The 15,572-nt window shown below is 46.4% G+C and overlaps 1 protein-coding gene across 1 annotated transcript in view; it reads right to left on the bottom strand.

Moving 5' to 3' along the window:
- Positions 1–2,336: 2,336 nt before the first annotated feature.
- Positions 2,337–15,572, bottom strand: part of TMIGD2 (transmembrane and immunoglobulin domain containing 2) — a 46,456-nt gene continuing 33,220 nt past the window's right edge. The window contains exons 5-6 of the mRNA XM_030219407.1: positions 5,682–5,795; positions 2,337–2,891 (exon numbers count right to left, since the gene is read on the bottom strand). Of these exons, the coding sequence (XP_030075267.1) occupies positions 2,710–2,891; positions 5,682–5,795 (296 nt within the window). The 3' untranslated portion in view covers positions 2,337–2,709. The remainder of the gene's footprint in view (positions 2,892–5,681; positions 5,796–15,572) is intronic.

A 15,572-nucleotide genomic window follows, 5' to 3' on the forward strand; every position in this document is an offset into this window, starting at 1 on the left:
CCGATGGAGGAGGGGAATGGCGGCGATGACCCCAAAAGGGGGCGGGGCACAGGACGGAGGATGTCGGGAGGCGGAGCTGAGGTGAGAGAGTAGTGAGGAAGGGAGGGGGGCAGGGGCTGCTAGAATTTTGCTTTTTCGGGGTGGGGGGAGCGGCGGAAAGTGGGGAGCAGCGGGGGGGAGGCAAGGCCGTCCGTACAGGACGCTCCTGATGAGCGCCCTTGCCCCCTCCCGATCCTTTTTTTATTTTATTTATTTATGTGTTTTCTGACGTCCTTTGGACCAATCACAGCGCTTTTAGCTCTGCTAATGCGCTGGGATTGGCTCAAAGTTTGTTAATTTTTTTACTTAATGATTTTTCCTGGCACAGAGCTGTCCTAACGAGTGGTCCAGACCTCTCGTTAGATTTCCTGCCTTTTTCCTGCGTAAAGGCAATCGGAAAAGGTTAGTGCATGTCGTTTCAATGGGGTTTTCACACTAATTGCTCATCTCCATTCCGTTTTCGTTAGCTGCTGGCTTCCTCGGTAAAAGCCCTTTGATGCATGCAACGGATCAAATTTTCCTCGTTGGAGAGTCATTAAAGGCTCATTTAGCTTTAGTGCATCTGCCTCTAAGTTTGTACCTGAGGCAATGGAGGGTTAAGTGACTTGCCCAAGATCTTGTTAACAGCTCATTAACTAATTAATTTGTGTGCTCATCTGCCCTGTGAGCCTAAACCCGGGGCTATTTGTCCAGTTTATGATTACATTTATTTTTAATTTTGCTACACTGCCCTTTGCTCAGTTCATCCAATTTATGTTTACTTTCAAACGTTGCTCTACTACTTTGTACATCAGATGGTTTCAGTCAATACAGTAAAAACAGAAAAGGAGAAAAAAAAAGAGTTGTGCCTTAAGTAAGTGGCCACCACTGCCTACCAAGCTTTTCAAGGTCAATCGCCAATGAAAAAGACCTTCTCGACCTGCTTTACACCTCTGCTGGGAACTTTCAAATTGAAGGTACTGTGGATGAGAAGTCCATAAACTTGGTGCCAGGAAATTGGAAGATGTCTGTTTTTAAGTCATTCATCTTTGAAGGAGGGATGGTCACCTGAAGCATCTACTTTTTGAACGTTCCCATGTGTCCACTGTATAATTATAGTACAGCAAGAGGCCCTCACTGGATGCCCACCGGAAGGGTGGAAGGCCAGATTTTAGGACTCAGGCTGTAAAAATACCAGCTAGGTTTAAAAATCTATGACTAGCTGAGCAAGGACTTGCTTTTCCAGCAAGTTAATATGTGTCCCAGCTTGGGATCCATCCACTGGAATAGTGGTGGGTCAATTTACATACCTTAAACAGCTTAAACTGCTAAAAGGCACTGGCTAGGCCTGAAAAACTTATGACGACCTGGTTGCTGAGCCCCTGCAGTAGCAGGGTTGCTTGGTAAGCCTTATTAGAATTTAGTGTGACATTCAAAAGCAGTACAAAAGCCAAAAACAAAGAATTAATGGCTAAAATCCTAAAAAGTTAAGTTCACAAAATGGAGGCTGATACAGGTAAAATGGCAGCCAGAGTCACAAGATATGGAACTGATCTCTTCATCTTAGAAGAGATGGTTGCACAAGATTAGGAACAGTCCATATTAGGAGTTGACCATATTAGGAGTTGTTTACAAGACAGGAAAAGGATTAAGAAACAGGTGGACACCTGACCTGTGGTTAAGATAAAAAAGTCCCTCTCCATAGACTTGTATGGGGACCAAATACTATATAAGAAATGCAAATCTGAGTTGAATTCGGAGTCTTTCCCCAACGAATCTCAGAAGGCGAAGCTCTGGCCGGTTGGACCCAGAATCTGACTGATGTGTATACCAACTTGAAGTCCTGATTGGTGAGAATAAAAGACTATTTCTATCTCAATATTCTCTGGTCTCTGTGTTAATTTCTCTGTTTCATTTCACACCTTATATCACATAAATAGACTATCTTTTAAACTCTAGTACATCATGTGGGAGAATAGATGCCCTAGGATGTCCTTGGAAATTAGGAGCCAGAAAACAGAGGTCATATTTAGGAGACTTATTATGAGCCTTCTGAAACCCTCTCTCCACCTCCGTGGGCAAGGGTCCTGCGGGGGTCTAGAGAGGGGTAATTAAAAACACCACCTACTGGGAGAAAGCGCTGCCCAAGACCAGAGTGGAAGTGAACCTATCTAGACCACTTTAAGCAAGGTAAGGAAGCCAATTTGTAATCTGTTTCCACTTTCCACCCCCCTCCTCCCCCGCACAGCCATCATTTCAGTTCACTCAAAACACAAATTTTGTGCCCACCAACTTTGGGCTCAGGCCCATCCAAAACTGGCTGTCTGGCTATGCCACTGAATTCTACCCTCACCCAACTTCTGCTTCTTCCTGTATAAGACCACCTGATGGAGTAATTTTCATGAACTCCCTCCTATAGTGCAAGACTTTGGATGTTTGGCCACCCTGTCCAAAACCTGGTAACCATCCAGGCCAGGTGAGAGTGGAGGAGGGGCAGATTTACACCCAAGTTCTGAGGGCAATAAAGTCTGATGGCAAACAAAATCATGTGGAGGGAAGAGAGACAGATGATCTGGGTGTCTTAAACCATGTGCAGTCCTCCCCCCCCCCCCCCCCTCCACTCCTTTCCAAAGAGGGTGTGCTGGAGGATTGTTCCTGAATGTAGTAGCAGATACCTAATTTCACAGATTCTCAGCATCTTTTCATGCCAGCCTTGGGGGCTCCAACTTCAAGCTTGGTCCTTTGCTCCATATGTCGGCATTTGTGGGTGGGCTTTATGGTGTAATGGCTGTGCTGTCTTCTCTCCTGAGGGGTGGAAGTCTTTGCTGCCTGCTGCTTCCTGATACGAATTACATTTTCATAGAAGGGATCAGCTAAAACAAGACAAAGCCCTATTAGAAAGTCAGAATTCACAAAACAGGGGGTGGGTTAATTAAACAGGCAGAGCACGGCTTCAGGATTGTTTGATAAGACTTCCTGCAGCCACTCCTTGCAAAAATGAATGCTACCCTTCTACCACAGCAAGTATGAATGACAGCAGAGAAAGACCTATGGTCTATCCACTCTAGGACTTAAAACCCTGTTCTTCAATATTTCTGAATCCCATAGGTGGAGATCTTGGGCTATTTGATCCTTTCTCAGGTGATTTCCCTCAGGCAGTGGCCCAGGCCCTGTGACATGTTTATGTTTATTTAAAATCTTGATATAGCGCCTAGACTGGCGAATATATCACAGTGGTGTACATAATAAATAATATTAAAACAAAAAAGAAAAGGAACTACAATATTAAAAGGACAGAACCATTGATACCAAAAGAAAACCAATAATATCTGAACTGCCTGTTCCAAGTCACGTCGTGTCAATTGCCTCAATTCCATAGACCAAGCCAAAAAAAAAATGGGTTTTCGATAATATTTTGAAATTTTTGTAAGAAGATTGTAAACGTATAGGTGAAGGGAGATTGTTCCACAACCTTGGGGCCACGAAAAAGAATTTCAGGTTGACTCATAGCCTGCTTAGGGTTGGGAAGTACTAACCTGTGTGAAGGTCCAAGAAAGCACAAAGGCAGACGGTCTGCAAACTCCAAGATGGAAAATGAACAGAGCAGATCGTTAACAAGCAAAACGTAATTTATTAATGGAAAACAAATTGCAATATATGTATAAACACAATCAGCCCGACACAGGCCGTGTTTCGCCCAACAGGGCTGCTTCAGGGGCTATACAATAGTCCTTCGCTATCAATTGTGAAGGACAATTTGAAATGTCCTGCCAACAAATATAAAGATCACTTTAATCTGAAAAAAACAGCTGGATCAGAGATGCCAAAACAGAGATATGAGACTGTATTATTGACTTCAAGTCAGCGTTTTATATTTTGGCATCTCTGATCCAGCTGTTTTTTTCAGATTAAAGTGATCTTTATATTTGTTGGCAGGACATTTCAAATTGTCCTTCACAATTGATAGCGAAGGACTATTGTATAGCCCCTGAAGCAGCCCTGTTGGGCGAAACACGGCCTGTGTCGGGCTGATTGTGTTTATACATATATTGCAATTTGTTTTCCATTAATAAATTACGTTTTGCTTCTTAACGATCTGCTCTGTTCATTTTCTTTCTTTCTTTCTTTCTAACCTGTGTGAATCAAGAGATCTCAGAGCATGACAAGGAGTACAGGGGATAGTTAATGTAGAAAGATAAGGTGATAGAACAGTACAGATAAAGTATCTTGAAAGAAACATGAAAAGGAACGGGCAACCAGTGTAGATTAACAGTGGTTTAACATGATCATATTTTCTCCCCCTAAGTAATTAACTAGCCCAACAGCCTGTCTGGAGGGCACCCATTAAGTGAAGGATGGGCGCCCTCCGTACCAGCATTATCGGGGTTTGTGTAGTGGCGGGAAGACAGGAAAAAGGAAAGCAGGTAAAAGGGCAGCGGTTCCCGGCGGCTTGGCTTGCCATTGGTTAATTTAAAGGTAAGCCAGGCCAGGGAACGAGCTGACTGGTGGGACAGGCATAGAAGTCCTGAATGAGGAGGTGAGGGGGAGTGACGTATTTAAAGGTGCACCTCAGAGAGCGCAGGGCTTTTGCTGCTCCTTGGAGGCGGCTTTCCCACTCACCTCCCTTTTGATACTTGGGACATTGGGGGCGTAGGATGATGATGGCTAGGGGCCTTTGTCGCAGCGGGTGGTAACCCAAGCTACAGGGTCTCAGGCTCATAGGGAATGAGCCAGATTTGTAACTAATGTGTCAGGTGATCCCGGTTTAAATTTGGCACGGATGTACGTGCCAGCTTGAAGGGCCCTTGCTCAGCTGAGGCGGGGCTATACTAATTTCAAACCACTTTGCTGAGAGGGCGAGTGGTTGGGGGTGTAAAGTGTTGATCCTTGCAGATTGTTGGGGTAGCTCGGGGTTAAGCTGTTTGTCATTTGGTTGACATTTAAATTGTTGCCTATAAAGAGGCTGCGGCCTTTGTTTATCCATACTGGTGTAGAGTCTCTTCATTTGGTAAGGATGGGGTTAAGCAGATTGAGTGAGAAACTGGAGGGACTAAGAGGGAAGGAGGGATCCCCATCTCTGAGGTTATAACCGAGCTGCTACATTTTGCAGACTCTGCAAACGCTTAATTTGAGGGGCTGGGAGACCTGCATAGTTTGTATTACAGTAATCTAATCTGGAGAAAAGAAATATAAGAGTCTCAGATCATGACTGCTGACCCGATTTTCAAGTGCAATCTCTAAGCAGTGGCCATTAGATCTGGAGTCCCTGACCCTTCAGATGAGCTGCCCCATGCTACACTCCTCGACCCCTGATTCTGTCTCAGAAGAGCATTCTTCTAATCTCAGGCATATGTATGTGAGGGGTGGGGGTGGGGGGGGGGGGCAAGGAGGTCTATTAAAAAAAAAGTCATATTCTGAGATTCTTTGGAACTGATGGGGTAGAAATGAGAAACATATCATGAAACCCCATGAAAGATGTATTGGATGGATAGGTTGGGGGTCTTCTTGCATTATAAAGAGAGAAATGTTACCTTTTACAACCAATAACACAGGACTCTTTATCTCTACCCACAGGATAACTATTATTCCTGGGCTTAGATTAGTACCTAGCAGATGTGTGAAAGCTCCTTTTTCTCAGGTTTAGTTGGGCTCTGGTCTCTCACCTGCACCACTGCTGCTGCTTTTCCGCCATTTGTGTGTGCAGTACCAGGTCACCACAGCCACCAGGATCACCACAACGGTCCCCACTGAGGCAATGTATGGCCATATGATGGGATCTGCAGAAGAAAACCTCATGTCAATCCTGCCACTTAACCAGATGATTTTAGGTGGGCACTATTATAAACCAAGAATGGATGATCTAGCTTTATTTTATGTTTTTAATATTTTATGTTATAAGAGTAGCCATACTGGGTCAGACCAATGGTCCATCTAGCCCAGTATCCTGTTTCCAACAATGGCCAATCCAAGTCACAAATACCTGACAGAAACCCAAATCGTGGCAACACTCCATGCTACCAATCCCAGGGCAACCAACTGCTTCCCCACGTCTGTCTCTCATGTTTTTTTTTTTTATTTATGGTTCATTTATATCCCACATTTTCCCACACATGCAGGCACAATGTGGCTTAAAGAAAAATTGGAGGAATTACAAATTATGAAGATACAGATAAGCGAAAAAGATAAAAACAAGGGGGCATTGACTAACAGCGGAAAACTAAGCAGGGAGGGGAACGTAAGGGAATATTAATCAGCAGGGGAACTAGTGGAGTAGGTTGCAATAAAGAAGTAGGTCTTCAGTAATTTCTTGAAGAGGGTGTGGTCCATTTGCATTTTGAGGTGCCTCGGCAGAGCATTCCACAGTTTTGGGCAGCAATAGTGGAAAGACGAGGAAATAAATCTTCTTGTATTTGACGCCCCTGCAGCTTGGAAAGTGGAGTTGAAGATATGACCGGGCAGTAGGCACAGAGTTCCTGGGTGGAAGATCAATCAAGCTCAGCATGTAGTCTGGAGCAAGCCCATAGATAATTTTATGGGTCAAAGCACAAACTTTAAAGGTGATACGTTCCTGTACAGGTAGCCAGTGAAGGTTGTAGCGCAGAGGCTGCGCATGTGCGAATCGATTCTCACCCAAAATCAGTCTCGCGGCTGTGTTCTGGGCGGTCTGGTTCACCGCAGAAGCCCTGAAAACCCAACTGGCCAGGGTGCCTCCAGGACCAGGCCTGGAAACCATTGATATAAGGTCATGACAAAAAGTCAGAAAAGATGCTTGGGTGCATAGGGAGAGAAATGGCCAGCAAAGGGGGAGGGGGGGGGGCAAAGGAGATAATATTGCCTCTGTACAATATTTGGAAAACTGATTGTAATTCTGGAGACAACACCCTCAAAAGGATATTAACCAGATGGTATCAGTCCAGAGGGCAGCTCCTAAAATAGTCAATGGTCTTCATCATAAAGCATAAAAAGACAGATAAAGGGAGAGGAAGTGACGTCATCGGCAGAGATGGCTGCCTAAATTTTAAGCTCCGTCGGAGCAGTGGAGAAAACTGTGAATTCCCCCACGAATACCGAGATCGCAACCGCGAAATCGAGCGGCGGAGATCGGGGACCGATGGCGACCCGCAAACGCCTGGAAAAATTTAAATTTGTAGCGGATCAGCGGGACGGAGCGGTGACTTCGAGCCGCACACCGCGCAAAACAAAAGACAAAATGGCGGATGCGGACTCGGGCTCCGAGACAGAGGGGCTGATGGAGCAGCAGGAAAGTGAATCCGAGCTATCCAAGCAGGAGGTAGCGCGATGGTTCAAAGCGCTTAAAGCAGAGATGGCAGCAGTGCGGAAAACAATTAAAGAAGCAGTGGCTGATATCCAAAAGGAGGTGAGAGATATCGGATCCAGGGTGGAGCAGGCAGAGGAGGTGCTGGAGCACGTGGAGGGGGACATAGTGGAACTACAATCTGAAATTAAAACACTGCGTGCAGAAAAAGAAAAAATGCAACTGGACCTTGAGGACTTGGAGAATAGGTCCAGGAGGAACAATTTAAGATTTAAGGGGGTCCCCGAAACGGATGAGAATATGGACTGTGCCAGAGTTGTTAAAGAAATCTGTGCAACTATTATGGCAGCGGCTGAGGGGGCACCAATACCCGGTGATGAAACCATGATATTGCTGGACAGAGTGCACAGGAGTCTGGGATCCCGAAGAGATAAGCAGCCCAGAGATATAGTGGCATGCTTTAAGGACTATCGGATTAAAGAGATGATTTGGCGCAAAGCACGCAAGCTGGGAGAGATCCCGTGGGACAATCAAAAAGTACTAGTGTTCCAAGATCTGGCTCTGGGGACGCTGCAAAAAAGAAGGGAGTTTCGGGATCTGACAAAATATCTTCAACAGTCAAATTACAGATACCGCTGGGTGTTCCCTTTCGGCCTCCAATTCACAGTGGAGGGCCAGACGAGGCGAGTGGTTACATTGAGGGAAGCGTGGAGATGCTTGAAAGAGCTGGGATGTACTAACATGCCTCCAGAGGACGAGACAGGGAACCCAGGAACCGCAGCTAACGGGCGGAGAGGAACTTCTTGGCAGAAGGCGGGACCCAGTAAAAAATCTGGTCCCCAGAGGCCTGAAAAGGACAGAGTGCCCTGAAGGGAAGTATGTGAGACTGCCGGTTCTAGTTTGATAAAGTTTCAAGCTGCATGGGGCCCAGAAAGGCCACTAGGCAAGCTCTTATTTGAAATACTCTGTTTTGAGTTGAAATGTTAGTTGTTCACCGCACTGCACAGTTCTGATATGTGAAAGAGTTTTGTTGTATGTTGGGGGCTGGGGAACGAAAGGTTTTAGGGGAGGGGGGGAAGGAGAAACAGGGAGGTTTGTAGGCGACAGCTCTGGCGAGGGGTTATTTCCTCAGGTCTCTAAGCTGGCAGATAGCAACACCGCTCAGCAACAAAGGGGGGTGGGACAGGGACGGGGAGGGTTGAGGGTGGGGTCTTGGAACGTGAATGGGTTAAATTCACAAAGGAAAAGAAATTTGGTGTTTCGGGAACTACGGAGAAGTGGCTGGGATATAGCCCTGCTGCAGGAGACACATATTAGGCGCAGGGAAGCCCATCTTTTAAACCAGAGGGCATATAGTGAATGTATAATGCACTTTGATAAACGAGGGGGTAAAGTAGGTGGATTAGCCATCTATATTCGACGAGGGGTTGCATTTGAAATTGAAGACATCTATAGAGATGATTTGGGACGATGCTTAGCAATTAGAGGGCGACTGCATGGAATAGCTGTGACCATAGCAAATATTTATGCACCCAATTCAGGACAGGGAGAGTTCTTTGCACATATTAAGGAAGAGCTCCTTCACTTTCAAAGTGGGGGAATGATTATGGGGGGAGATTTTAACATTTGGAATACTTCTAGTGATCATTCAAAGGGGTCCACAACTCCACATATGTCCCATGCTCGGAGACTGAAGTCGCTTACCTCGACACTGGATTTACTGGAGGTGTGGAGACTTTTGCATCCGACTCAGAAGGCTTATACATTCTTTTCGCATTCTCAATGCTCCTATACGAGGATTGATATGATCTGGTGTAGCCGTTCATTCTGGGAACATATTGAGGATGCGGATGTGGGATCTATTTCCATCTCAGATCATGCCCCAGTGGAAATAGACCTGAAAGGGTTGGGAGTAGAGGATAGGCAGCGATTTTGGCGACTCAACGAGGGGCTTTTAGGAGAGAAAAAGGTATGTGAGGACATCCGTAAGGTGATTAAAGATTACTGTAATACGAATGATGTAGGGATAGTCTCGGAGGGAACATTATGGGATGCTTTAAAGGCAGTAGTACGGGGGCACCTAATTAAATGGGGGGCTAGGAAAAAGCGAGAAAGGGAGGCTAAGGAACTGGAGGCCAGGGAGAGGTTAGCATATTGGGAACACCGACATCATGAGGGGGGTACAGAGGAGGAGCTGCGGGAGGTTCGCAAGTGGAGGGGGGTCCTGGATCAAATACAAGTAGAAAGGGTGGAGTTTATGCGAAAGCGCCTCCAGCAAAAGTTCTTTGAGTTTGGAAATAAATCAGGGAAGATGTTAGCTAATTGTTTGCACCACAGACAGCGAGACTCTCTGATCATGAAAATTAAGGGACAGGGTGATCAGCTGTTGTATAAAGACAAGGATATCAGGGATCAATTTCTGTAATTTTATCAAACATTGTATACTAGTGAATTAGGTGTTGAAAAAGACGAAATCAGAAGAGTACTGCGTCATCTTCATCTGCCTAAGCTATCGGAGGTTGATTGCGCAAAATTAGAGGCTCCCTTCCATATAGAAGAAATTAAACAGGTCATCAAAGGGCTTAAAGGGGGGAAAGCCCCGGGGGTGGATGGGTATTCTGCCAAGTTTTATAAGATATTTGCTGGAGAGGTGGGCCCCCTATTAATGAGAGTGGGTAATGCATGCTTTCGAGGTTGCTCACTCCCAACCAGTATGCACGAAGCAGGTATATCATTAATCCTGAAGCCAGGCTGGCTTGTTTTGACGATCCTGGCACAGATGATCCCCAAGGGAGCCATGCCTGCTTTTGCGACCAGCCTCGTCGTTAGCTAATGGAGTGGTTCGCAACCAGGTCCTCAAGGAGCCCCTCTCTAACCCAGCCAGTTGGACTCTCAGTGAGTAAGCAAAAGAATAGATTTCCATGCCCCGCCTTGATGGAGCTTTGCCATTCACAGTCATTATGGGTAGCCTGAAAACCTGGCTGACCATGCACGCCCAGAAGACTGGGTTGAGAACCATCGATCTAGTGGAAGGGCATTCTTATTTCAGATGTAGGTGCTGGTGCCACTGTTCCCTCTAAGCTGAGCGGGAATCCTCCACCTATAGTCCTGCCTGTGGGTGCTGATGTTTCACTATCACATGTTCAATAGTGAGGGACAGGTAAGTTCTGCAGGACTCCAGGGAATCTGCCTGTTCCTAGTGACTGAAAACACAATGTTGAAGCACCCCCACCCTCCACTGGCAGCAGTGCCATTGGAGGGCTCCTGCCAGAGCCTCCAAGAGACAAAGCTGGGCCTGGGGCAAACAATCTTAAAGGCCGCCCCCCCCCCCCCCATGCCCTCCTCCCGCGCCCCTCCTCCCAGTCAGCAAGGCACATATGGAAGTTGTGTTTTGTGGATCTGATCTGAACTCTGAGATTTCTGTTGTCTTTGCTTCATAAAACCTCAGCATGGCATGGACTGCAGACAGTTCACCTTCTCCAGAGCACGCTGAGGTTCCATCAGGCGGGGATGGCAGAAATCTCAGAGTTCAGATCCACAACTTGTTTGTGTACTTACTACTCAGTAAAGTTCAGTATGATCAGTAAATGGAAAATCATTATCTTACAAAAATGATGCTTTGTTATTTCGGAAATAACATGTATAAAATGTTTGTACGTTTGGGTAACTTGCCAGGTGCCCTTGACCTGGATTGGCCGCTGTCGGGGACAGGATTCTGGGCTCGATGGACCTTTGGTCTTTTCCCAGTATGACATTACTTATGTACTTATGTCTGTCTCCTATGTCGTGTCCTAGCCAGGACTCGGGAGACTGACAGATTATTCACCCACAGATCAGCCCCGCACCGCTACAGTCAGCTGGATACAGATTGGAGCAAACACAGGAGCTAGAAGGAAGTATGTCACGGTCACAGAGCCCGGCCGCACGCCAGAAAGGCAGGAAGGAAGGATGACGCCAGACAAGGAGGACCTGCAACAGCAGCGCTGCGTTAACGTGATACTGCAGGACGGGAGGAAACCAATAAATTTTAGGCAGCCTTCTGCCTGCTTGGCTGCCTTGCACCAGCAGCAGCACCACGGCACCACCGAACTTTAAACTTTAAATGGAAACCGGCAATTGTGTATTTCCGACATAGTAGCACCGTGCCGGGCCCCCCCTTTGAGGGTGGCCTGGGGAATGTTGCCACCCCTTCCCCCCATCTCAGTGGCCCTGGTCCACTGCAGTGCCCCCTAGGGTGACCTACTGCCAGTGTGTTTTTTTTCTAGCGAAAAACTTGCAGGTACTCAAATGCCAGGCCACCCTTCAGGGGTGGGGTGATCACTGAGGGACCCACCCCACAATAGCCAGGTCCCCTGCAACTAGTCACAGAATCTATGACAAGGCAGAATTGGTGTGTAGAGCCTGAGCTCCTTCATTAAAACTTGGGGACCATGAGTCAATTTTAGCAGACAATGGAAAAGGTGCCAGTACTCAGTACCCACAAGTACCCCCTCAAAAAAAGCCCCGCCTACTGCTCTGCTGGGATATCTGTGTGGCCAGTCTACTAAGAAAGCTGGCTCCTCCTATATCCTAATGGCTTGATTTTGTGTGTTTTCACTTGGGCCTTTTTTTTTTTTTCAAAAATACACCATATGATAAATGCACAGAGCGCAAAAGCATCTACCAAGTGGCCATTTTTGGAAAAAAAAAAAAAAAAGACATTTTCTATTTAAAAAAATTGCTATACTTGCTATTCGGATTCTGGATATTTTGAGCAAAACATTCAAAGTTGGACTTAGACATCATATCGAAAATGCCCCTCCACATGGTCTTTATCTGCCTTCATTTTCTCTGTTTCTAGTAAGTCACTGATTATTTTCTAATTACAGTTGAGGAGTGTGGTAGCCATGTTAGTCCACTCTTAAGGTTATCAATAGAAATCAAACAAAATAAAACATGGACTGTCATAGTAATGCTTGAATGTTTTCACTTATATACACTGTCAGCTAGCACATTTGCTTATTTCCGATCTGACGAAGAAGGGCAACCTTCGAAAGCTAATCAAGAAATGTACTAAGTTATGTCCAATAAAAAAGGTATCATCTTATTTTCTTTTCCATGTTTTATTTTGTTTGATTTCTATTGATAACCTAATTACAGTTGGATTTTTTTAATGGCATGTCTTTACGATGCATAGAGTCCAGTTTCTGAATGCAATCAGTGACTACAAGCAACCTTTCTGTCTCTGCCATGTGAATTTCACCGAGGACCATCAAGTTTCAACTAAAACTGGACCTAGCTATAGTGGCCTCAGACCAGTGTTAACCTGAGCTGCACTAGCACTAGCCAAAATCTGCTAGAGATGGACAGCTCTCCATTGGCATCAGGTTCTCTTCCTTCTTTCACTGGATCAGCTTAGGTCTCCTGCTTAGCTTAGAGGGAACAGTGGTTGGTGCTCCACAGTAGGGTTACCATATATGAAGAGACAAAAAAAAAAGGACATAAAAAATACAATCCTCCCCACCCCAGCCCCACCCCCAGCCCTGAAGCACACCCTGCCACACAGTAACCTTGACCTCCCAAGAAAGCCAGATTCCATAAGCAGTGAAAATACTGGTAAATGTAACACAAGTGCATTTTCTTCCATACTCTATTAAATACAAATTTAGAAAAATATGTACATTTCCAAAAAAAGCAAGCATCCATGAGCAGCACATCCCCCTTTCCTTTCCCTCCCATCCATGAGCAACATGACCCCTCTCCTCTCCATCCCCTTCTATCCATGTGCTGCATTTCTCCCTGTTTCCTTCCCTTCCCTCCATGTACAGAATGTCCCCCTCTCCTCCCCCTTCCCTTCCATCCGCTTGCAGTTTGCCCCCTTCTCTCCCTCCCATCCATGAGCAGCTTGTCCCCTTCTCTCCCTCCCATCCATATGCAGCATATCAACCCCCCTACCCCTCTCCTACCATACAGCCCTAGTGGTCTAGGGACCTCTTCGGGGTAGAAAAGAACTCCACTCTTTTCTACCCGCTACTTCTTTAAAATGGCTGACGAGATTTCAAGCGGTGGCCTCACAAGTCTTCTATGGAAGTCTCACAAGACTGCCACTCAGGGGCGTAGCTACGGGTGGGTCTGGGTGGGCCCAGGCCCACCCAATTTCAGCTCTGGCCCGCCCACTCCCATTGCCGGCCACTGCTGCTTTTTCTGTTGAGCAGCAGGGCTGGCGCTACAAAAAGAAGAAGCGCTCAGCTGATTGAGCTGAGCGTCGCCGCCAACGTTAACAATGAGAAAAAAATGTGAAAAAAAAAAAAAAAAGCGCGGCACCGTAGGCAGCCTCGAAGCATTGGCTGCTGGCTCTGCAGGCTCCTCCCATCTCTTACGTCACTGCCCCTGGAGCGAAGCAGGGGCAGTGACGTAAGAGACGGGAGGAGCCTGCAGAGCCAGCAGCCAATGCTTCGAGGCTGCCTACGGTGCCGCGCTTTTTTATTTTTTTTTTATATTTTTTTCTCATTGTTAACGTTGGCGGCGACGCTCAGCTCAATCAGCTGAGCGCTTCTTCTTTTTGTAGCTGGGGCTGGCGGGCCTGAATCGGATGGCAGGATGGGGACTGGGGAGAAAGAGGGAAAACGGATGGCAGGATGGGGACTGGGGAGAAAGAAAAAAACCGGAAGGATGGGGAGAGAAAGAGGGAAAATGGATGGCAGGATGGGGACTGGGGAGAAAGAGGGAAAACGGAAGGATGGGGAGAGAAAGAGGGAAAATGGATGGCAGGATGGGGACTGGGGAGAAAGAGGGAAAACAGAAGGATGGGGAGAGAAAGAGGGAGAACAGATAGGAGGATGGCAGAGAAAGAGGGAAAACAGAAGGATGGGGAGAGAAAGAGGGAAAACAGATAGGAGGATGGCAGAGAAAGAGGGAAAACGGAAGGATGGGGAGAGAAAGAGGGAAAACAGATGGGAGGATGGCAGAGAAAGAGGGAAAACGGAGGATGGGGAGAGAAAGAGGGAAAACAGATGGGAGGATGGGGAGAGAAAGAGGGAAAACAGATGGGAGGATGGCAGAGAAAGAGGGAAAACGGAGGATGGGGAGAGAAAGAGAGAAAACAGATGGGAGGATGGCAGAGAAAGAGGGAAAACGGAAGGATCGGGAGAGAAAGAGGGAAAACAGACTGAAGGATGGCAGAGAAAGAGGGAAAACGGAAGGATGGGGAGAGAAAGAGGGAATACAGATGGAAGGATGGCAGAGAAAGAGGGGAAAACGGAAGGATGGGGAGAGAAAGAGGGAAAACAGATGGAAGGATGGCAGAGAAAGAGGGAAAACGGAAGGATGGGGAGAGAAAGAGGGAAAACAGACGGAAGGATGGCAGAGAAAGAGGGAAAACGGATGGAAGGATGGCAGAGAAAGAGGGAAAACGGATGGATAGGAAGAGAGACACTGGATGGAAGGATGGGGAGAGAAAGAGGGGAGTTGGATGAAAGGATGCAGAGAGAAAGGGGCGAGACTGGAAGGATGTGGAGAGAGAAGGGACACTGAACAGAAAAGGGTAGAGAGCTAGACACTGGTTAGAAGGAGGGAGAGAGAGACATTAGATGGAAGGATCAGGAGAGAGGGTAGATGGGTGGAAGGATGGGGAGAGAAAGAGGGAAGACGCTGGATGGAAGGGTAGGGAGAAAGAGGTGACACTGGATGGAAGGATGCAAAAGAAAGAGGGGAGACTATTGGAAGGATGGGGAGAGAGAGGGGAGACACTGGAAGGATGGGGAGAGAAAGAGGAGAGCTGCTGCATGGAAAGGGGGAGTAGTGAAAGATTGGAGAATAAGAGGAAGGGGCATGGGGAGAACAAGGGTGAGAAAAAGATGAAAAGCCATAAGTAGATGAAGGAAATTAAAGAATGGATAGTAAGAATGAATTAAATCTGGACACAGAGAGAGGCAGAAAAATATTGAAGAAAGCAAAGAAAACGGAGAGAAAAATGACAAATGGCCAGGAAACCCTGGCAGAAGAGTCAAGCGAAAACGAAGGAAAGCAAAATCTAGAGACTGGGAGCAACACAATGAGAAAAAGTAAATGGCCATACAACAAAGGTAAAGAAAATAATTTTATTTTTAATTTAGGATAAAGTAATATGGTGTTAATAAAGTTTCAGAGACCAATACTTCCTTCCTTAGGTCAGGAGAGGATACCGTAACAGCATTATACTGACCTGAGGCAGGAGGTTTTGGCCTCTGAAAGCTCACTGAAAAGGATTAGTAAATTGTCTGAAATCGGATGCACTGAAAAGCAGCACTTTACCCTGTGT

The sequence above is a fragment of the Microcaecilia unicolor genome, chromosome 11 (assembly GCF_901765095.1).
Source record: "Microcaecilia unicolor chromosome 11, aMicUni1.1, whole genome shotgun sequence".
Taxonomy (NCBI): domain Eukaryota; kingdom Metazoa; phylum Chordata; class Amphibia; order Gymnophiona; family Siphonopidae; genus Microcaecilia; species Microcaecilia unicolor.